General features: G+C 49.5%; 1 protein-coding gene across 12 annotated transcripts in view; it reads right to left on the bottom strand.

Annotated features, from left to right (window-relative positions):
* Positions 1–23,409, bottom strand: part of UROS (uroporphyrinogen III synthase) — a 1,119,872-nt gene that overhangs the window by 88,814 nt on the left and 1,007,649 nt on the right. For 11 of the 12 annotated variants that reach the window (XM_069611496.1, XM_069611501.1, XM_069611504.1 and 8 more), the window contains one exon: positions 774–875. The exons of the other annotated variant lie outside the window; for it this stretch is intronic. In XM_069611496.1, coding sequence (XP_069467597.1) covers positions 774–875 — 102 coding nt within the window. The remainder of the gene's footprint in view (positions 1–773; positions 876–23,409) is intronic. 12 annotated transcript variants of the gene reach the window in all.

The following is a 23,409-nucleotide window of genomic DNA, read 5'->3' as shown; positions in this document are numbered from 1 at the left end:
TCTTGCCTGGTCCCCAGGATCACTTCCTCCCCATTTGGAACTCAGAAAAGTAACTCTGTCACACAACACTTTGCAGCAGACAAACATTGAGAATATCAATTTACTTCCAAGACAAGCATTTGCAAATACAACCTTTTTGGCTGTTGCCATGAGCTTGGTGAGGCAACTTGTTTGGCCAAAAAAAGAGTTGCGATGCTGTGCGTCCCTTTTGTTCAATCTGGCCGGATGGGGAGTGCAACAGCTCTGGACTCTCCTATGGCCCATGATATGACTGGCACACCACGCAAGCAGTATTGCTGAGGTTTTTAATCGGTAATGCAGGTTAATTATAGTAAAGTAGAGTTAATTTGAGTAAAGTATCTCAAAAACACCACTTGCATGACTTGACCTGTCACCTCATGAAAGTGTCGCTGCAGAGGTCCATTCAGATAATAAGTTCCCATTTACACAAAGAAGGTGGAAAGCAATGGCATGAGTGTGAATGGAACATGTGGCCAAACCACCACAGTTGCATAGTCACAAATACCACCTTTCCCTTCCTCTGCACTCCACTCCAAAGCATTCGTTTGGGCTTATGCTAGGTGGTTCTAAAGAACGTCACAAGCCAAAAAGGAACAGAAATGGGAAAACAGTGTTGCTTCATTCTCCATGCAAAAGATCGGACTAAATCATATTTGCTCAATAGCCTAAGTATGTGACAAGAAAACACCATGCAAATGTACATGGAAAATAGCCTCATGTATATTGCAACTAGCAACATAAGCATATCGTACCTTAATAAGATTGATATGGTCACCGGTCAATGCCTGGATATGGCCAAGGCAAATCTTGACGCCTGATGGACTGAAGAATGTAATACTTTTTGGAATGCCCACCTACACAAAGTAAAAAGAAAGAGCCCACATTTGTACTTTTCATTCAGCTCTAAATAAATTTCATGTACATCAGGGAGGCAATAAACAGTACACCATTAAAATAAGTCAAACATTGACAAAGGCTTAATGCTAATCTACAGACTGATCTCCAATTTGCCCTATCAAGCAAAGCTATTTCAACAAGCACTGACAACTAGGCCATGGTGACATTAAGTAATAATAGGCATTTGGGCATCAAAACAATCAAAAGACCCTTCGCCTATCGCCCATATCAAGCAAAGCTACTTTAAAAAGCGTCACAAAACTCAGTCCTTGTGAGTGACATGTAGTAATAATATAGTAATAATAGGCCATTAGAAATAACACAATAAATGAAACTAAATCAAATGAAAAATAACTATGAAATAAGCAGAAAAAAGCAAAATATTACAACATTTTCTTCAAATCCTAAAACAGGATTGGCTTTACTGTAAAAAGATTTTACAATTTAAAAAAGTGATTTATAGTTTAAAATTTATATCAGATAGGCTAATGGCGGGCAGAGCAAGCTGGCCTCAGAGGGATTATGTCCTTGCACAGTTCCTGTATGGGATTTTACTACCTTCCAGGACAAGATCACCACTGAGATGATGCAGGAGTTGAAATGCCAGGTGTGGAGGGCGTGGCTAAAGAGCCATGTCGGAGGACGTGCTTTCCTTGGAGCTCCTGCGATCTGCACATCATCCTGCAAGAAATTGCGCAAATACTTATGAAAATGTCCTATAACTGAAGGATTGAGTGTATGAAGCTCTGAGGCACGTGAGGATATAGTGTCGAGCGGATCTGTGTTGTGCCTACGGAGCTAGATGCTGAAGAAGGGCCGGAGGTTTGGCCGAGGCGGCTGGGAAGATGGCCGCCACTAGATAAACAAAAGAAACAACAAGAAGAGACAGAATGAAGGATACCCCACGAAACCATCAGCAAGCGTAAGGCAGGAGTGCCCGGAACAGAGGACTGCTTCGGCCGTGTGCATTGCGGGCACAGATCACACTGTACGCCCGGATCGGAGGCCAAGGAACGCATAGCCCATACGAGAGGCTGATTTCGGGGGCTGCGGATTGAGCACCCGCATTGACTCGGAGCGGCCTGCGCTGGGAGAGCGACGCATGCAGGGGAGTGACTGGGTCTGGAATAGATACAATTTGGCCGCAGCCCTTAGGTTGACGCGGGTGAGCTGCCACATTGTACATCGGGCCTGGAACGGAGACGAAGCCTGGACTTGCAAAGACATTAAAGTATCAAGCGCAGGTCAATCCACGCTCAGAGCGGTAATGGATTAGCCCGGGGGCTCAATGCAGGGCTTAGTTTCGTGAACTCCTAACAACATACAAGTGTTGAACGTTGTTGGGGAATGGCGGGTTGCGCATTTAGCAGGAGGCTCGCAGCATCTGCCGGCATACCCAACAAGTCACGTGGGCAGGGGTACGGCATATATCAACAGAATATTGAGTGGAAAGCAGCCGTACATAGCATGCAGGCAGCCTGGATGGTGCCAGGAACACAAAGCTAATGCACACGAGATGCACGTGAAAGCACACTAAATGGCAGCCCATATTAAAACGCTATAACCGAGAACAGTGTTGCTAACTGCCCGCGGCCCAGCAGCTGAGAACCCCCAGTGATCAGAGGTAACACGCGGGGGGGGGTGCAGCCAAGAACCCCTGGAATCACGTGAAGTGAAGTTCCTTGGCTATGAGGCCAAAACCACACTATAACGTTCCTGGACTCACTTTAGCCCCCTGGGAAAGGTATGGATTATTGAGGGCTGCTAAGAGACCTGTAGGAGCCTAATCCCATTGACTGTGCAACTTGCATTGTGAAGGTGGGCCGCGAAAGGGGCGATCACACAACAGAACCTGCGACTGGCCCACGGGTGCACGGTGAACAAGCCAGCTAGAATCGGTGTTGGCGGCTCAGCCATGGAACAACTCACCGGATCCATTGAGAATGGAAAGCAGACAAGTGTGGGGACCGTGCACTGAGCGCGAATACTGTAGAGCACAAGGCACAGGGCAGAGCTGGATGGAGGATGGTGCGGGGGCGGCCTCAGCGAACATAGACAGTGGTGCGTAGAGTATAAGGAGTCCAAGAGACAGGTGGTCCAACCGGGACCAATAGCAATCTACAAGAAGCAGTAAGGGCAAACGGAAACGTGGGAGGACACAACCCACCCAAAGATATAGCGCAGCGCATGTGAATCCATACGGGGTACTTCAAGGATAACAGCCCAGAGCTGGAGTACCTCACAAGCGACACGGCGGGACAGTGAAACAGAATTGCCACTCCAGGAACAAAGCAACCTCGGATACCTGACCAAGATTGCAAGATGGCAGGGAGAGTAATCAAGGGCAAAAGAAAACAACCCACGATGGAAGCGTTTGCCAAGACACAGCAGTCCCCAGTGGCGTCGTCGCACAGTGGTACAAATGCACCCACGGAGAGCTCCCCAGGGACCGAAAACCAACAGATACTAACGGCTATAACGGAGCTAAGAGACACATGGGGATCAGCAATGGCGGACCTGCGAACCTCCCTGGAGGCAAAAATAGACGCAGTGGGGATAGAAGTCAACCTGCTGAGACAAGACGTCAGGGCGCTGGCAGATAGGACAAGCAGTCTGGAGAGTGCAGTCAAAACTAACACGGACACCAGCACTAGTAACGCAAAGGAGGTCCACATACTAAAGCAGCAAGTGGCTAACCTGGAGAATCGTGCGGAGGAAGCCGAAGGAAGGGCCAGACGGAATAACATCCGTGTTGCTGGCCTGCCTGAGGGAGAAGAAGGCCAGGACCCTACGGATTATGTTGAGAACATGATCCTGCAGGAAATAGGGGCCGACAAACTCTCGCAGGTCTTCACAGTGGAGCATGCGCTTAGAGCCCTAATGAGAAAACCGAAGCCTGGAGCCCCTCTCTGCGCAATAATAGCCAAGATATTGAACTATAAAGACCGTGAGAAGATTTTGGAGTACTTTCAAAAATGAGGAACGATCGCAAGAGCCTCGGCTACTATAACAGCGTATCCTGATTATACTATGCTGGTCCAGAGGCAGCGGTATTGCTACGTGGCGGTAAAGAGGAGGCTGCGCACGGCTGGCACCAAATATATGCTTCTGTACCCTGCAAGATTGAAAGTACTGCATAAAAGCAGAATGTTCTTTTTTACACCCTGGAGGAAGCCGCGACATGGCTGGACCTACAGGGCTGTCTGGAACAAGATGCAAAACGGACCCAAGAAGAGCACGATAAGTGATTAGGATGTTACATGTACATTGAAGTAACACATAGCAGGGTATCCCAGTAGAGACTTGGTAAAGACACTGTTAGACGGGAACGGATGGGTAGTGTTGAAGCTAGGATACGGTATCCTAGATTTTGTTGAAACTTGAAGGACTGGAATAACACATGAGTAAACTGTATAGCGATGCGTGATTGAATTTAAGCAAATAGTAGCGGCAGGACACGGACACCTTACCCCCGAGCAGCAGTAGAAGTAGCAGGATAGCCATTAGGGCGACCTCACCCTGCTGTGCTTGGAGTACAGGCTATTGCCAGAAAGAGCTAGATGCGGGGGTGCCTGAGATCCAGGGATGGAGCTGGGCAACAGTTGGGGAAGGTAAAGTTGGGGAGGGGAAGGGAGGCGGGAGGGAGGGAGAGGGGAAGTGGTGTTTGGGGTGTTTGTAGTTAGGGGAAGTTTGAATTGGGGAACAAGCCTATATAGATTGAGACGGAAGTGGGATCTGGACTGCACCGATGGGAAGGGAAGGGGAACTCTAATGGGCCATGGGGGACCTTAAAATAATTACGTGGAATGTCAGGGGACTTAATAGTTATCTAAAGAGGAACAAGGTCATGTTGTACCTGCGCAGACAAAAGATAGACATTGCACTGTTGCAGGAGACTCACCTGACAAGGGAAAAGATGGAGATGGTTGTGAAGAAATGGAAAGGGGTTGTGGTGGGCTCGACATATTCTGCTTATGCTAGAGGAGAGCTCATCTGGGTGGCGCTGCATGTCCCGTTTCAACTGTTGCGAGAAATGGTGGAAACGGATGGGAGGATGTTCATACTGAGGGGATTGGTGGAGAATAGGGAGATAAGTATTGTAAATACATACGCCCCCAATCGGAATACGGCAGCATATTTCAGAACTCTGTGTACTAACCTTAGCATGTGTATGGGGAGCATGGTGATTTGGGGCGAGGATTTTAACTGTGTATTAAACCCCAGGGTGGGTAGATCAGACAGAAAGATTGATAGACCCGCCCCTGTGGCTAAAGCGTTGCAGACACTACTAGACGACTGGCAGATGTGTGGAGAATGAGACACCCCCAAGAAAGGCAGTACTCGCACTATTCCGCCCCACAGCAGTTGCATACGAGGCTGGACTATGTCTTTGCTACGTCGGAGGTAACAACAGAGATTACTCAGGCAGAATATAAAGTAAGGGTCCTCTCGGACCACTCACCCCTGGTTCTCCGATGGCAAGATTGCCCCCCGAGAGCAAGGATTCGGACATGGCGCCTCTGGGCAGAGGCCCTTAGGGATCCCTTTTTCAGGGAAGATATAAGGGAGGAGATTATAAACTACTTTGAGATGAATATGGGTAGCGTGGACTCGGCGAGCACATTATGGGAAGCCTTCAAGGTGGTGATGCGAGGCGTAGCCATAGCAAAATCAAAAGGCCTGCAAGGTGGGATCTTGGCTGACCTACAAGAAACAGAAAGGGAACTGGAAAAGGCATTGAGGGGAGGAGGGGACATGGAGAGAGACATGGAGCGGATACTTAAACTCCAGCAGAAATGTGTGGAGCAATGGGAAAGACTGTGCAACCTCAATTATAAAAAATATAAAGAGAGACAGCACGCGTGAGGGGATAAAAAAGGAAGGCTTTTGGCATGGTTATACAAGAGCGAAACTCCCAGACCCACGATTAGAACGATAACGAGAGAAGATGGAAGTGTGGCAGACACCCAAGAGGGAGTTAATCAGGAGTTTGAAGATTATTACAGGTTACTATATGGGGATGAGGAGGGAAGTAGCTATGGGGAGCTAACAAAAACACTGGAGGACATAGGGTTGCCTACGATAAGTGCTGAGGAAAGAGAGGAGATGGATGCACTGATTACTTTGGAGGAGTTAGAAGAAGTGGTGAGGCAGCTGCCTACTAGTAAGACTCCGGGGGCGGACGGGTTCCCAAGTGAATTTTATAAAGTATAAATGGTGGAAGTGATCCCCCCAATGTTAGAAATGTTAAATGAAGCGTTTGAGGTGGGACGGCTACCAGAGTCACTTAGAGAAGCGATCATAATACCGCTACCCAAAGCCAACAAGCATGGGCATAGTTGTGGCTCCTACAGACCTTTGTCGATGTTGAACCAAGACAGCAAGATATTGACGGCTGTCTTGGCAAACAGACTGCGGAGAGTTATTGGCAAACTAATACACCCCGACCAGATGGGCTATGTCCCGAATAGAAATATAACTCATAATCATAGACGACTTCAACGGCTTGTTGAATGGGGGAGCGAGGGCGAAATGGCAATTGTGTCCTTGGACGCAGTAAAGGCTTTTGATTCGGTCAAGTGGCCATGGCTGCTGGCGGCCCTGGCGGGCTATGGAATGTGGCCTGGATACATAAGGTGGGCGAAGATGCTATATAGTGAACTGCTGGCCAGGGTCAGAACAGGATCAGTGATATCTGAAAGATGGCAACAGAGTAGAGGCACCAGACTGAGGTGCCAATGGTCCCCAATGCTCTATATACCGGCCCTGGAGCCCCTAGCAATATACCTTAGACAACAATACAACACTATAAGTATTGAAGTGGGACGGGAATGACACTTGATCTCCTTATATGCAGACGACTTGCTGCTGTACTTGAGGCACTCGGAGGAAAATCTCCAGTATATTCTGGAGGTGATGGAGAGATATGCAGGGCTGTCTGGTATAGCGGTAAATCCCCAAAAATCTAGTATTTTCCCGCTAGGCAGTTATAAGGGAATCCCTGTGGATTACCGGTGTTACAAATACCATGGGTGGTTAGTACTTTCCGGTATCTTGGGATAGATGTTTACCATACGGTGGAAGAGGAGCACAGGCACAATACCGAGGTAGCCATTGAGAAAATCGAGAAGTGTATGAAATTCTGGGTGAAGTTGTCCCTAGCAATGATGGGACGAGGGGCAATGCTTAAGATGGTGGTCCTACCTAGGCTTCTGCATTATTTTGGGAATATTCCATACCTGATACCCAAGAAGTTTTTCACTAAATTGAACAGCATGTGTAGGGATTTTCTGTGGCATGGTACCTGGAATAGGGTGGCACTATGGAAGCTGCAGAACTTTTATGAAAAAGGGGGGGGATAAAACTGCCTAATTATGAGGTTTATGAGGTTTATTATGTAGCCAGCCAACTGCAATATATCGCTAAATGGCTCTCAGATGAAGTGACCCACGAAACCAGGTTGTTTGGACATGATTGTGCCCTATTTTATTTAAAAGAAATGATCTGGCTGCCCAAGACAGAAATGGAAGAGCGTCCTAAAATGATGACACTTGGGTGGAACATGTGGCGCCGGGCATGCCAGATGATGGAGAATCCATTCCCATGCTCCCCGCAGATACCACTAGTTGCACTGGCAGGGGGAGATAAGCAGCTGAGGATGATAAATCAGGAACCACTGGGAATCGGTGGGGTTAGTAACGATGGGGGATATCTGGTGAGAGGGGACTATCGTAAATTTTGAAGAGCTGGAGGAGGAAATGGGGTTACACATGGGCCAGTATATCACATATCACAGAATGGTGCAGAGAATTAGGAAAATATGGCCCGAAACGGTACTGGAAGAAGAACCAGATGCTATAATAGATATAATATATGATGTAACGGAGGGGGGGCATGAGATCTCTAGACTGTACGAAATGATGATGTCTAAGGTCGGGAAGGAATTAACACAATTAAGACTAGACTGGGAAGCGGAAGTAGGAGCCCCGATAGAGGACGGGATGTGGGAACGTGCCCTGGGGTACCACAAGAAGGTGTCAAGGAATGCGAGACTGAAACAGATACAACTATATATTACGCACAGGGCATATATGACGCCCCAGAGGATATCTAGGTTTGAAAATGCTGGATGAGAAGCATGTCCCAAATGCGCCAAAGAAAAGGCTGGCATGGTACACATGTTTTGGTCATGCCCAGTAATTGAGCATTTCTGGGGTGAAGTAGCGCAGAAACAAGCGGAAAAGGGGGTCACGATTATTATAGATACAGCCTGGGCCTGCTTGCTGGGGGGGTTCCCCAGAGCGCAGAAACTTAAGCATGCTAGTAAACTGAAAGATCTAACATATGTGCTCACAAAAAGAAGGATTGCCATTGGATGGAAGACATGCCACAGGCCACGGGTGGAGGTGTGGTGGAAAGATTTGCAGAAATGGGCGGAGGCCGAAACCATGGTATGGCAAGAGGCAAGCAATGTAGGGGGAGAGGAGGAGGCAGGAACCCTGATGGCATGGAAATCATTAATAGCGGAATTGTTTGGAACGATACAAGATCTGACAGAATCCACGGAAAGTGAGACCCCACCACGAGAGGCAGATACGGAGTGTGTGGAATAAATAGGCTCATAAAGGGGGGTGGGATAAGGGGAGCAGTGACCGAAATTAAGCAATGAACAATTGATCTGTTGATATATGCACTGCGTGTTTGGTTTGTATTGGTTTTTTTGTTTGAATAAATCAATAAAATAGTTTTTTTTAAAAAAATGCCAGGTGTGTGTGCAATGCCCCTGAACCTGCATTTGGCACCCCCAACATGGAGAGAGACTCTAGCAACATGCCTCTCCCTGTCACACTGTAATTGTGCCAACTATTTCTGCAGAAGGGGGGGGGCTTAAAGATCTGTGAGAGATTCCAAAAATGGCAGCCGGGGTAGGCGGACGTTTGTTGAGTGTCTCCGCTCCCACCGGGCTGACAATGTAGCAAAATATGAGAAACGTGGCGGATAAATCAGCATAATTTGATTCTATGTCAAGACGGAGGTGAGCATTATGCTTCATCTTCATTTATTTCCACTCTCCAGCAGTTTCAACATTAACACCATATAAACTTTCCATTTGAGTAAAAACATTTTATTTTTTTTACTTTTTCAACAACAAAACTACATTTCCCTTAAGTCCTAGGCCAAACTGTAGTTCCAGTGGCCTGGCCCTGTGACCTTAGTCCATTCACTTCCTGTTCTCTCCCTCTTCTTTTCCTGCTCTCCAAGAGATAAGTACCCTTTTGTCACAGCTGCGTTTTTCTAGACAGCTATTTACATAGTTGGCAAGTTGTATGAACATATGTATGTCAGGGCATAACATCGTGCAACGTTTGTCACAGCTAGATTGATTTATAAGAGCCGCAAAGGGCATATTTACCTTAAGAAGGAGAAGGAGGCGGCGGCCCCGTGCCGCATTATCGGCACGCTAGGGCCTGCCGGCCTCTGTTCTTGACTTGGTCAGGGCAATCCTGGATACGTGCTGAAGCACGAGAACAGCAGCCCCCACCCTCGGGGAGTGGGGGGCGGAGCTACATCGCCGGCAAGCGAGGGAAGCCCTCAGAAGAGGGGAACCCCACATAGGTGCTTTGGCGCGAGAATGGCAGCCCCCACCCTCAGGGGGGCGGGGATACTACTCGCTAGAGTGAGCGGCAACAAGTGTAGTAGAAATAAGAGCTGAAAGCTCAATGGTCAGGAGCAAGGCCACCACCCTTGAGTAGGTGGAGCCGGTGACCGCAAAGAGAGCACAGCACAACGCTGGACTCACAGCGCACCAGAGAGGACATTGGTCTCACAGTGTACACTCGTCTGTTGGGCTAAACAAGTCAACTAAAACACGAGTGTAAAGGAATCACGCTTCAGCCACACAGCTGACATTAAGCTGGCAGAGTAGGCACAGAGAGCGCCAGGACAGGGGGCAGCCTTACCACAGTGAAGAGTGACCTAAGTGGACGTGCCAAGACACCTGATAAGGTATAACAAGGCACTACCAGCACAGGATGGCAGAGTGTGAATGGAGTGAGGAGGAACAAGAGGCAGCCTATTCAGAGGACCTGGCCTATAGTTTCAAAGAGGTGCTGGGGGACTCACTAATTGAGGCAGTGGCCCAAGGGGTCAAACCCCTTCAGGAAAGGTTAGAGACCTTTGAATTGTTCCTAAGCCACAACGAGACAAGCACCCTAGAGAAAGGAAGCACGTCCACAAGGGTCATGCCAGAGGACCCTCAGGGGTGTAAGAAGGCCCGGAAGAGCAAGAACTCTTCTGACCCCCCGGGCCAGACAGACGGGGCAGACGCAAGGGCCCTCGAGGCTACCAACGCTTTTAACAGGCTGCGAGAAGCATTCATGGCAAAGTCGGGAGTGCCGAGCCTCAAGACCCCCTACGCAGGGGAAGATAATATGGGCGACGATGAAGAGGAAAGATTGCACAAAGAGGAACCCACTGGGTCCCCGAGTTCCTCCATGGAAGAGACAAACAAAGAAGGAGATCAGGAGGCACTACCTCCACCGAAGAAGGTGGTGAGGAAACTCAACAATATAGAAGAGGAAGAGGAGACAGCGGACATGTTTCATCCGGAAGACATCCGCAATCCGAAGTCTTCAGAGTAGTTGCTATCGCCGAGGGTCACTAAGTACAAAGGTTGCGAAAAGCATTAGAAAAAGAAGTGAGGCAAAGGATGAGGGCGGAATGCCCGAAGCAAGAGCTGCCAGGGAAAGTGGCAGAGGCCCCGGAGCTGGACCCGAAGATGTTAGCCTTCGTGGCAAAGAGAACAGGGATCCCAGAAAAGGGATCTAGCAGGACCACTGGCGAAAATTATGGATCCGGCTGAGCGAGCAAGGGACACCGGAGAGGAAGTTGACCCAGAGGCACTTGCAAAATGGGCTCAGAGTGCAGTTTGCCTCTTAGGAAATGCTAACTGCACCATCTCATTGGAGCACAGAAGAGGATTGATCCTCAAGATAGACCCCAAACTAGGAGATTTAACGTCCTACGAAGCGGGTGAAGCAACCCAGGGACTGCTCTTTGAGGAGACGTTCGGGAAGGAAATGGGGAGGTTTGTTGGAACCTATACCTCCCTGGAGAAGGTGCAAGCCTCAATAAAGAAAATCTTCCCCGGAAGAGTTTTTGGCGGGACCGGTCGGTATCGAGGCCGAGCGACCAGTTGCTATCAGACATCCAGGAGGCTTCAGTCGAACAGAGCCCACTATTGGGAAAACAGACAGCCAGATGCCTTTTTCCAACAAGAGGTCGTTTCCCAAGAGGAAGGTGAAGCAGAGGTCAGGGAAGAGGACAGACCTTCGCCACAGGTGAGAGATCGTCCATGTCCGCCAGTACGGGGGAGAACAGAGAGATTCTGGGAAAACTGATGCGCGCTTTCCAGCGACGCTTGGGTATTGCAGACAGCCAGAGTTTATAGAGATACCAAAGCAATCCCAACTCCCCGTCCATTATTCTCAGAGCAAGCAGAGAGGGAAACACAGCACGCAGAACTACAAAGCTTAGCGAAGAAGCAAGCAATAGAACCTTGCAAGACAACACCGAAGTTCCTAAGCAATATTTTTTTAGTTCACAGGAAGGAGAAAGTAAGGCCAGTAATACATTTGAAAAAAATGAACAGCTGGGTAGTATACCATCACTTCAAGATGGAAGGGACCCAGCAGCTCAGAGATACGCTCAGACAGGGCGACTGGCTCTCGAGGATAGATTTAAAAGATGCTTATCTCACGATACCAGTGCAAGAGGAGTACTGACCCTTCCTGGCGTTTGACTGGGATGGGCAATTCTAGCAATTTGCGACAATGCCATTCGGGCTAGCATCAGCACCCTGGGCATTCACGAAACTCATGAGGCCCGTGGCTGTAGCAATCAGAGAGAAAGGGATAAGAATGATCATATATCTAGACGACATCCTGCTGATGGCAAACAACAGAGAGACACTACAGTATCAGACAAACTCAGTGGTGAGCCTCCTGACCTTACTCGGATTTCTAGTAAATCGAGAGAAGTCACAGATGATACCATCGAGGAGAATAGAGTTCCTAGGGATCATCATAGACTCCAGGCCAGCTACCCTGGAATTGCCAAACAAAGATAAGAGATATAAAAAGAGAGATAAGGAGCTGCCTCGACAGATCGAGCATATATCTCCGGACAATAGCGCGAGTGGTAGGCCTACTGACTGCATCGATACAAGTGATATTTCCAGGGCCCCTGCATTATCGAGCCCTTCAACGGCTGAAGATAAAACACTTTCAGCAGGGCTTACAGTACCATCAACTAGTACCTTTAGATTCAGAGTCCAAGACAGAACTAGAATGGTGGTTGCAGGACATGGAAGCGTGGAAGAGGAGAGCCATATATGGTGACAGGCCCGACATAGTGATAGAATCGGATGCCAGCAGCGCAGGCTGGGGAGCCCGCTGCAGACAGGAGGCAAGTGGAGTTCAGAAGAACTCAAACTACACATCAATTTTCTAGAACATTTGGCCGGATCCTTCGCGATCAAGGTTTTCACGAAAGACAAAGTGAACTCATGTATCCTGCTGAAAATCAACAACATATCAGCAGTCAGATTCATCAATCATTTAGGAGGGATGAAGTCCAGATTTTTAGTGGAAATAGCCAAGGACTTCTGGCATTCTTGCCTAGAATCAGGGACATCAGTGGTGGCAGAATATCTCCCAGGTGCACTGAATGTAGTAGCGGACTGGAACTCCAGATATCTAGCAGATTCCAGTGATTGGAGTCTAGACAGGAAGATTTTTCAGCAAATAGAAGAGGCCTGGGGACCAGTACAAATATATCTGTTTGCATCCAGACTGAACGCTCAGAAGAGCAAATATTTCAGCTGGAGGCTGGACCCAGCAGCAGGAGTAGACGTATTTCCATAAGATTGGAGAAGAGAGATGCTCTACGCCTTTCCCCCATTCATGATGATGAGCAGAGTGCTAACACAAGTATGCAGGGAGGCAGTGACACTGATAGTCGTGGCCCCGATATGGAAATCACAAGTATGGTTTCCGACACTTATGGAATTAGTGACAGATTACCCGAGAATACTACCGCCAGGAGAAAACCTTCTCACGGACCCAGCTGGGTCATATCTTCTGAGAGTGAAGGGGATTCTCCCGCTGATGGCGTGCAGGATAGCAGGAGACGCTGTAATCTCCAGGGAATTTCGGTGCGCAAGCTGCTAGCCTCATCGTGGAGTCATGGGTACCATCGACTAGAAGGAGCTACGATGCATCTTGGAATAGATGGTCGCGGTGGTGCAAGAGGAGAAGTGTTCATCCTGTTTCAGCCCCTTTAGTGGAGATACTGAACTTCTTAGTGGAGCTTCTCCAAGACGGGAAAGCCTATAGAACAATTGGGGTGTATAGATCAGCAATATCAGCAGGTCACACACCAATAGACGATTTACCAGTAGGAGAGAACATAACAGTTATTCGGTTGCTTAAAGGGCTAAAATTCAGAAATCCGCCACAACCGAAGTACAACTCATTATGAAACGTGTCAGTAGTGCTGAAATTGCTAGCGGACTGGCCCAGTAACAAGTACCTGTCATTACAGCAACTGTCAGGGAAATTGGCAATGCTGTTATGTATGTTATCATGTAGAAGAGTAGCAGAAGTCAGAGCGCTAGACGTGAATAGGAAAATATATGGGCCAGAAGGAGTGACGTTTAACTTAGCCAAGAGAACGAAGACAGACTCTTCGGCGATAGTTTATCCATACATGCAAGATCACCCTAAGTGGTGTGCAGCAGTGTGCATAAAAGAATATGAATCTAGGACAGCAGAGATGAGGCCGATGGGGATGGCCCAATTGCTTATAGCACGTAGAAAACCACAAAAGGGCGTAGCAACAGCCACTATAGCAAGATGGGTCAGAGAAGTGATGCGTTTAGCAGGAATAGATATGACTAAATCTGGAGCTCATTCGGTTAGAGGCGCAATGGTTTCGAAGGCGCTAGTACAGGGCGCGACTTTGCAAGATATTTTAAGAGCAGCTTAATGGGCTAGTGATACCACCTTTAGAACATTTTACTTTAAACCTGTTCATGCAGTAGCAGAGTCAGTGGTAAGAAGCTTTGAACAAGCATAATGCTCGCCTTCGTCTTGATATAGAATGAAGATTCCACCTGCTAATAGCGCAGGGAGCTCTTGATTCTATTAAAGACAAGGAGGCGAGAATTACTTTCCAGCCCTAGATACACAGGAGAGTTAATGTTGATACATAACAATGTAATGTTGATGCCTATACCAATGTGCTGACCTTAATTCTCTCTCAGAATAGGGTGTGTATCCACCTCCCTAATATGATCTGTTGTTTCTGTCACTAGGAGATGACCAGAAGAACGGTTGAGATCACACTCGATGACAGCGAAAGGTATTGAGCAAGACCACAAGTTGGAGTGCAGAAGAGCAGCTCACCAGATTAATGGAAGGAACAGAGACAATGTTGATCTAATTCAGTTCAGTTGGATTGCAGTTGGAAAGCAGTCAAGAAGAGGGAGAACTACAGTTTGGCCTAGGACTTAAGGAAAATGTAGTTTTGTTGTTGAAAAAGTAAAACAAACAAAAAAGTATGTTTTTACTCAAATGGAAAGTTTATATGGTGTTATTGTTGAAACTGCTGGAGAGAGGAAATAAATGAAGATGAAGCATAATGCTCGCCTTCTTGTCTTTAATAGAATCAAGAGCTCCCTGCGCTATTAGCAGGGGGAATCTTCATTGCTGCAGTAGACGGATTGAGACCAGGAGTCAGCAAGGCACTCTGTGAGGAAGGAGAGCGCTGGCAGGCAATTTTAAATGGTCGGCGTAATGAGGGACAGCCCAGCCTAGCAATGCTGGGATACAGAGCTCTGATGCCGGGAGCGGAAAGAGGGATGGCGCAGAATTCTCTGAGTTGAAGCAAGGAGGAGAGTGGACTTCGGTCGCAGCAGGGGAGAAGGACAGCAGGGAGGAGGAAAAGTGCGCCGGTACCCAAAACAGCGAGGCCCGGCATCCATGTAGCTGGAAGTAGGACCGGAGCAGATCCAGCCCCCCCAAGGATTATCCCATGAAGGATCTGGGGAGAAGCCAGCCCAGAGAAGCAGTCCCGGGTGAGTCAGGGAGGCCGAGAGAGAGGAGGGGAGGAGCAGCAGAATTCTCCAGGACTGAACAAAGATCAGTGGTGTCTAGATCAGGTGGAAGCAGGGGGACATCAGAAGCTCCCAAGATACACCATGGTAGCTGCCATAGGGGTCAAAGCCCAGAAAAGCCAGAGGGGTTGGTCCACCTCCTGCAGATCCTAATAATACTACCTGCATTGAAGATTCCTCACTGAGCAGAAGTTCAAGGGGGGGCCAAGTGGAGATATTGTTTAAGAACCCTCCAGAACAATGCACTAAGGAGGCTCGTGTGGAAAAGATGGGAGAGACCACGGAAAGGACCCCCAGCACCAATAAAGAACAAGTGTCATATTTTGGACATTTGCAGCAAACCAGGGGGCACCCAGTAGCTCCCTATGTCCAATATGAGGGGGAAGGTAGCATTGGCAGCGCAGACTACCCCCCAGGCAAGGCAAGAGGCGAGCATAAAACAGTTGTGGAGTTCAAAGACATTTGCCACCTAGAAGCGGGGGCACGGCTCAAAGTCCAGCGATGCCGGGGATCAAGGACCACTATGTAAAGAGGATATGCAGAGTTGGGTCAAGGAATACCAGGATCAGTTTATGGCCTCCTTTCAAATGCAAATAGTTTGGAAGAACCGGTTCTGCTGGACCGTAAACATCGAGTAGGCCCGCATAGGGGCCCGCGTAGGGTAGTGGAACTGGGATCAGGACCCAGGGATGTCTTGGGGGAAACTGAAGATTAGGTTTTTTTTTCTCAGTTGTAGCAGGCAAATTCTAAGGGAAAAGAGTTGTGGGTCCTGATAGCGTTGCATGACAGGTTGGGGGGCCGGTTCTTGAAACCCAGGGGGATCAGGAGGGGAGGTCACTGTTTATGAATGTTATTTTGGAGTCTCAGCATTATGCTGGCCACGATATATGCCCCAAATTCGGGGCAGGGTAGGTTTTTGAAGGGGGTGATCTCGAGATTGGAGGAATTTGCCAAAGGAGACATTATTTTGACAGGGGATTTTAATATGGCGTGGGAGCCTCAATTAGACAGGAGCACCAGACCCACACAACATACCATGCCACCGTCCAAGGCTCTCAATAAAAGAATTTCCACGATGGCCCTTCATGACGTTTGGGATGGCAGTAGCATTACCGGCTTTTTCAAGCCCAATTGACCCTGTTGTTTTTTCCTTCAGGACGTATGGCGTGCTATAGAGGGTCAAGCACAGGGGTACACTTACTATTCACATGTTTATTTGTCTTTCTCCAGGATAGACTATGTGTGGGCCTCTCTAGGTTTGGGGTTAAAAGTAAACAAAGTTGAGGTGGGATCAATATCAATGTTGGACCACGCTCTGGTGTCAATGTCAATTACATTGGGGCACTCCCTAGGGGGTGGGGAGGACTATGGAAATGGAGATTTCCAACAGAATTATTTCACAATCAGGTACATGCCAATGCTAAGTAAGGAAAAAAATAGAACAGTATTTTGCGGAAAATGAGACACCAGAGATGATCTGGGACACATTTAAGGCAGTAATAAGGGGTCAGGTTATAGCAATTAAGGCAGAGAGAATAAAACAGAGACAACAAAGGAACAAGGAGCTAGAGGAGAAACTTAAGGCAGCTCAGGAAGAAATAACCAAACGTCCAAATATAAGATTGGGGAGAACAATTAGGCACATCCAGGGTTAACTAGACACAAAAAAGACAGAAAGGCGCTACTACACACCAGGCAATGGTACTACATTAGGGCTAACAAGGCGGATAAGCTTTTTGTGAGACAGCTGCGCAGTAAAGGCCTATCTAGGACGATTATGAAATTTAAGGATGCGGCGGGGGTAGTAACGACAACAAACGAGGAATTAGGAGACATTTTCCGGTAGTACTATCAAACCTTGTACAACCTCTCAAGCTGCAGGCAGGAGGAATTTCTCTCCGAGGTCCTGCTTACATGGCTCTCGGAGGCAGAAAAACAGACATTAGATGAGAACACTAAAGAAGAGAAGGTGAGTAAAAAGATTATCTCAGTTCCAAGAAAAAAGGCCCTCGGCTCAGATGGGTATACGGGAGGCTTCTATAAAAAATAACATGATGTATTAGTCCCTATGTTAATAAGCTTATTTAACACCTTTAGGGAAAGGGAGCATATAACGCAGACAATGAACGAAGCCAAGATGATGGTGTTACTGAAACAGGAAAAGGAACCTACTTCTGCTCAATCGCCTCTGTGACAACCTGGCTATCACCGATCAGGCTCTGGCCTGGCGACCTCTTTCCTTTCTGATCGACCCTCACAGGTAACAGTTGGGTCCTTCCTATCGACAATCTCCTTCTCTACCTGTGGTGTTCCCCAGGGGTCTAACCTCTTGCCCTGGCTTTTTAACCAATACCTAGCAACTCTCGCCTACTGCATTTCCATTTTCTGCTCAAACTTCCAGTGCTATGCTGATGACATCCAATTCATTTTCAGGCTTCCTTCCGCCACCTCCTCGCCTTCCCTCATCTCCGATTGCCTAACCGCCATTCAAAATTGGTGTGCTGCCAACGATCTTTGCCTAAATGCCAACAAAACTGAGATCCTCCTCATTGGGACACATTCACCATCCTTTCCCCTTACTCTCTGGCCGGCTTCTCTTGGCCCTCCTCCTACTCGAACCTGCGAGACTAAGAACCTCAGGGTCATTTTTGACTCCACACTTTCCTTCTCAGCACACATCTCTGACGTCCCTAAAAAGTCAAACTTCTTACGGCACCTCCTTAGAGGTACTCTGCCTTTCCTCTCCTTCTCCCAAGCTCTCGTTCTCTCCAGGTTGGGCTATTGTAACAACCTCTTCCTAAATCTACCTGCCTCCACTCTTCGCCCTTTACAACTAATCCAGAACAGGACTGCGAGACTTGTCCTCAGCCTCAAGCGCTGGGATCGTATCTGTCCAGCTCTGAAGTCCCTTCATTGGCTCCCAGTGGATACAAGGATTAAATTAAAAACCTTCTGCATTGCCCACAAGGCTTTCTGGGGCCTGGGTCTAAAATACCTATAACTATCCCTCTGTAAATACCTCCCTTCTTGAGCCCTTCGTTCCTCCTCCACTTCTAATTCCCTCAGGGTCGGTCGTTTTTCAAAGAAGCAAGCTGGGGACAGATCTCTGTCCTCGGCTGGGGCCTACCTTTGGAACAGCCTCCCGACCACCTTGAAACCTAAGGAGAACCATCTCTGGTTACGGAAGCACCACAAGACCCTCCTCTTCACTTCTGCCTTTGCCCCTCTTCTCCCCTGCTGATCTGTTTTCTCTCTCTCGGCACTGTGAACCTGGCCACCCCCTGTCCTTCGGGCCCAGGTACCTGCTCACCCTGCCTCCCTCCTGCACTCCCTCCAGACCACCCCTGGCACTGGGATCTATATCTGTACCCATACAGTCCCCCACTCTTCTTCTGCACTTATCAGATATACCCTATCTGACTAATCATGCACTTGCCTGGCTGCACTACCATTCCACTGCATTTATTTATTTATCTATCCCACTTATTATTTATTCTGTTCTCTCCTTTGTTCCGCACTTTCCACTTCCCCCCCTTCACGCACTTTCCCCCATTTTCCCTTTTCCATGCGCTTGCGCGTTCTTAATGCCACTGGCTGACGAGGGTGTTGACTGCACTGCATGCTGGCACAGACAGTCAAAGGATGTGGCCACCCGCCTGGAGGCACTCTGAATTGCAGCACGCATCACCTGAAAATGGCCCAATTGCTCCTGGGCGATAGCTTGCATCTTCGATTGACGTTACGCTATCATGTCCTGGCACTGCCATATGTCATGGAGCGTGGAGCCCTGCACAGGACCAGGAGATGGTTGGGGGCGTATGGCCTCATTGCTGGATGCCCAGCCTGCTTGCTCCCCATAGTCATCTGTGTCCTCTGAGTAGTCGAAGCGCAGGGCACAATGAGATGACAAGGGGGAAGGAGATGACCGCATGGGTGAGATGCTGTGCATGTGGTCTGTGTGCACAGTGGCAGCTGGTGAAGTGGTCTGTGCCTGTGCCAGGATGTTGTCGGCACTTGGGGTGGGTGTTGCTCCCGAGTCACCAGCAGTGGTGGATGGGGCCTCTGGTACAGGTGGAACAGCAGCCTCTGTCATTGCCGTAGGAGGTCAGGCAATTGTCGCTGGTGTGCCTGTGCCCATGGAGGTGGCAAATACTTTGCCCTTGTGGTGTGGTGTGTTTTTGCATGGCTTCCTGGATGTTGCATGGCCAGTGGCCTTTTTTGCATTTACTGGTGCAGGTGTGCCTGAGGTACAGGCGCATTCCAAGGGATCCTGGGTCCTGTTGGGAGACATGAAAGTGTGAGTCAATAATACCCTGGTGGGCTCGCCATCATGGGGCGTCGAATGCAGACCTAACTCCCCGTCGCTCTGCCGGGGCCGCCCGTATCCTTCATCATCCTGACGTTTTTTGGAACTGAAATCGCCATAAAACGGACTGCATCCGCAAACCCCCCCCCCCCCGAAATCCTGGCAAAAATCAGGAGACGCTTTGGGTCTCCTGCGCCGACCTCAAGATTCGCCACAGTTCAGGCGGTGGAGACCGCTAAGATAAGACCCGCTGGGGAGGCGCTATCACGCCGACAAGTATGGCCGCCGTGAATTGAAATCCTTCCTATTACATCCTGCAGAACGAGACCAGCTGAGCGAGCGAGCCACCTGGAACCTGAATGCTGCAGCCCTGTGGCGTCGGGGGCTATATTTGAGTCCCCAACTGGGCGGCAGTTCTGGAGAAATCCATCAACTCCTGAACTGAGCATTGATTCTGAGGGAGCGAACACGGGCCGCGATGCCCATCCCCCACACGCGGCTTGGCTGCATCCACTCGACTCACCGGGGACCCGGCCGAAGACCAGCAGCGGGGGGGGGAGTGCTGCACCCATCGGCGCTGACGAAAACCTGCAGCAGCAACACTACGACCCTACGTGCCTCTCTACTCATCACCATTACATGGGCCCCTCCCTGGCGCCCGCCGTGTATGCTGTGTGTGAGCGGAAGGGCCACCCGGGTGGAGGGGTGCCCCGCTGGTGCATCAATCTTCTAGAGAGGTACGTCCGTGGGGCAATACACACCTGTGGTTGGCTGGGGGAGGAGCAGACCGGCTGGGCCCCGGGCTTAGGACTGCGGCTGGTCACGCCTGTTGGGCGGCTGCCAGTCACCAACACCGGCTGAAGCCAGAGCCAAGAGGGGAGAAGCCAGAGGGGGCAGAGGTTTATTTGTACCCGGGAAATACGCGGTCTGCAGCAAACTTGCTTGAACACACCAGCCACAGTGGACTGCACTCCAGACATTGCAGTGTATACCGAGCCAGGGGCGTTAGTCACGCTGGCCTGAGGACTGCAACATCATATGGTCAATCAGCCAAAGAACACGATCCGTTAACTGATTAACTGATGCACTGCCCCAGCCCACAGCAATAATAGGAGGTGACCTGACACCATCGGATCACAAGGCACGGCACCAGCCAAACAGACCAGCAGGGGCAGCGCCACAGTGGGGGACCGGATAGGAGACGCTACAACCGGCTCTGTGGCATCTGCAGATACTACACGGGTGCAGGCACGCCGCACCATCTCATGGCGACCCATCATTGCAGAGCCGACACCATCAGGTGGGACTGGGGCAGCTTGTAGCGGCGCAGGCACAACTAAGGGATTGGCAAGCCCCCAAACAGCTTACCTATATACTAACCTGCCTCCAGTGTTTTCAGTACGGGCGGAAACGCCGTCTCATCACGCAATTGCGTTCATATGGCGGAGCCGCAACTTCTATTCGATATATAATTCACAACCATATAGCACCAGAGCTAGTCTCAAGTTTGCTCAGCCTTGGAGGAAGAGCACTGCTGCTCGAAACACGTGTCGGCTGTTCTTGATGTGCATTAAATAATGCTTAATTGAGCACTTTAATCTCCGTTCTGTGCGCAATTCTTGGGAGCAAACCAACCCTCATCACACCTATATACTAACCTGCCCAGGGTCAACTAGAAGCTGCTATATTTAAAAGATTCCACAGAGCCGGACGTCAAAGTGAAGGAGCCGGGGGAGAACTCCTGAGCTCACAAGACCGACAGGACAATCTGCGTCTCTGAAGGGGACAGAGGAGAATATAGTAAGGGGAGAGGAACCCCGAATGACACTAAGAAAATTGGGTGCACACCCCGAGCAAGGAACCCTCTAGTCACTGAGACCAGGCAGTGGCCATACCCCACCGCCCTGTGAATAACTCATAAAGGGGACATTGGTGGTGACACCCACCTCCCCCCAGCACTGGACAAGGCAAGACACAGCACGAAGGCGACCAGGCTGCCACACGGGCAGAGATAGTGTGAGAGGCCCACACAAGGCAGCCAACCCATCGAGAGAGCACAGGAGGATACAAGGATCACCACAGGACGGAGAGCTGGTGACCACCCTCTGAGGGACAGCCCTCCTCCCACGCAGTCCACACAGCAGGCATACTAGAGGGCGATCGTGGGCTTGCTGGCCACAACACGCACCGGTCCAACGAGACACACCTGCACCTTGGGCCGCCTCACTGGGTTAAAGATGGGCAAGGACCTGCCCCGTAGAAGAGCAACGCAGAATAAAATTGACAGATAAACAATGAGTACCCCAGCAAAGCTCCCTGGACCAACAAACGAGGCGGAGAAGATACTAGGATCAGGGGCACAGGCCAGATGCTGTCGCTCACAGACATACTGGCAGCTATTAGCGACTCCAGGACCTCGGTGGAGACTAAAATTGACGGCTTAGCCTCTGAATTGTCCTTTCTGAGACACGACCTAAGGAACCTAACATCCAGGGTAGGGGAAACAGAACAACGAATATCCGACACCGAGGACAAGGTAAAAAATCTAGGGGACCGCCTGGAACAAATGGAGCGGAAAAATCACCATTCTAGAGAATAGAGCCGAGGACAGCGAGGGAAGGCCCTGCTGCAACAACTTTTGCATACTTGGCCTCCCCGAAAATAAGAGGGACCCTCCATGGAACTCTTCCTGCAAGACTGGCTATCAGACCTTATGGCTCCTAAGAAACTCTCAAAGTTTTTCTCTATTGAAAGGGCGCACAGGGTCCCGGCGGGCAGACCGCTCCATGTCACTCCCCCGTGCACGATGATCACTAATGATCATGAATTATAGGGATTGTGATACACTCCTTCATATGGCGAGAGCAACCGGCCGATCACCTATAATGGCAACCGGATTGGATTCGTCCCCGGCTACACGAGGAAGGTCCAGAAGTCGCGGCAATCTTATGACTCTATTAAAAAGAAACTGACATCCCTGGGCATCAAATGCACACTTTTCTTCCCGGCAACCTTCAAATTGTACTACAACAGCACAGTCCATGTGTTTCACAACCCCTGTGAGACCTGGGAGTGGTTAGAAACACAGGTCCTCTCTACCCCAGGCCCCGACAAATTGAGAGGAAGCACACCCTGCAAGAACAACGACGGCGACATCCAACCCCCCCCGAGCAAACCACACCGCTAAGCGGGGAGGCTGGGAAGGCCGGGTCACCCGCCGAAATGGGGCCCACATGAAATCTGATTGCGCACAGCAAGACCCGTAAAGAACAAGGAATGGACCTCTGAATCTGGCAGCCCCCGGCGGGGATGATACGAAAGGAATAGCCCCCCCTGTGGGGGGTTTTCCACTTAAGTTCTGAGGTGTTTTAAGTTACACGAGTTTGGGCAGCAGGTCTTCCTGACCACCCCCAATTTGGTTTTCATGGTTCGATTGTGGTTTGGGTGACAGGTGCTTCTGGTTGGGGGGAAGTGCAGAGTGTGGGAGTTTAGGGGATTTAGTTATTAAGGAAAAAGGCCTAATGATACAGGCAACAGCACCCACGATCAGTGAAACAATAGACCGGAGCAATCCTTACACCAGACACAAAGGGGGCTGGAATACCACCCCTAGCGGCCCACATATTCACATTCAAACTGACTTGGCCTATGTTTCACAGTTAATGGTTCAAGGGTTTGCACATGCAGTACACAAAAGCGGAGCTACAGCGGGAAGGACAACAAATGGACACCAGGGCTCAGAGCGCCTTAAGGCACTAGACACGATAAAGACACTAGAGATGCACCACATCCTTCCAAATAACCCCATGACAGGAGACACGCAGACGTAACAGATGAGACAGATCTCCCTGCTGACCTGGAATGTGAATGGCTTAGGGTCGGGTATAAAATGAAAACTGATGCTCCAATACCTCAACCGACACTCCCCAGATGTTGCATTCATCCCAAAAACTCACCTGATAGGCACCAACAGCGGATTCTTCAGAAAATCTAACTATCCACACACATA

The sequence above is a fragment of the Ambystoma mexicanum genome, chromosome 8 (genome assembly GCF_040938575.1).
Source record: "Ambystoma mexicanum isolate Mex_15411 chromosome 8, UKY_AmexF1_1, whole genome shotgun sequence".
NCBI lineage: Eukaryota > Metazoa > Chordata > Amphibia > Caudata > Ambystomatidae > Ambystoma > Ambystoma mexicanum.
Note: the sequence above shows the minus strand (reverse complement) of the source record. Positions and strands in the feature narration are given on the sequence as shown.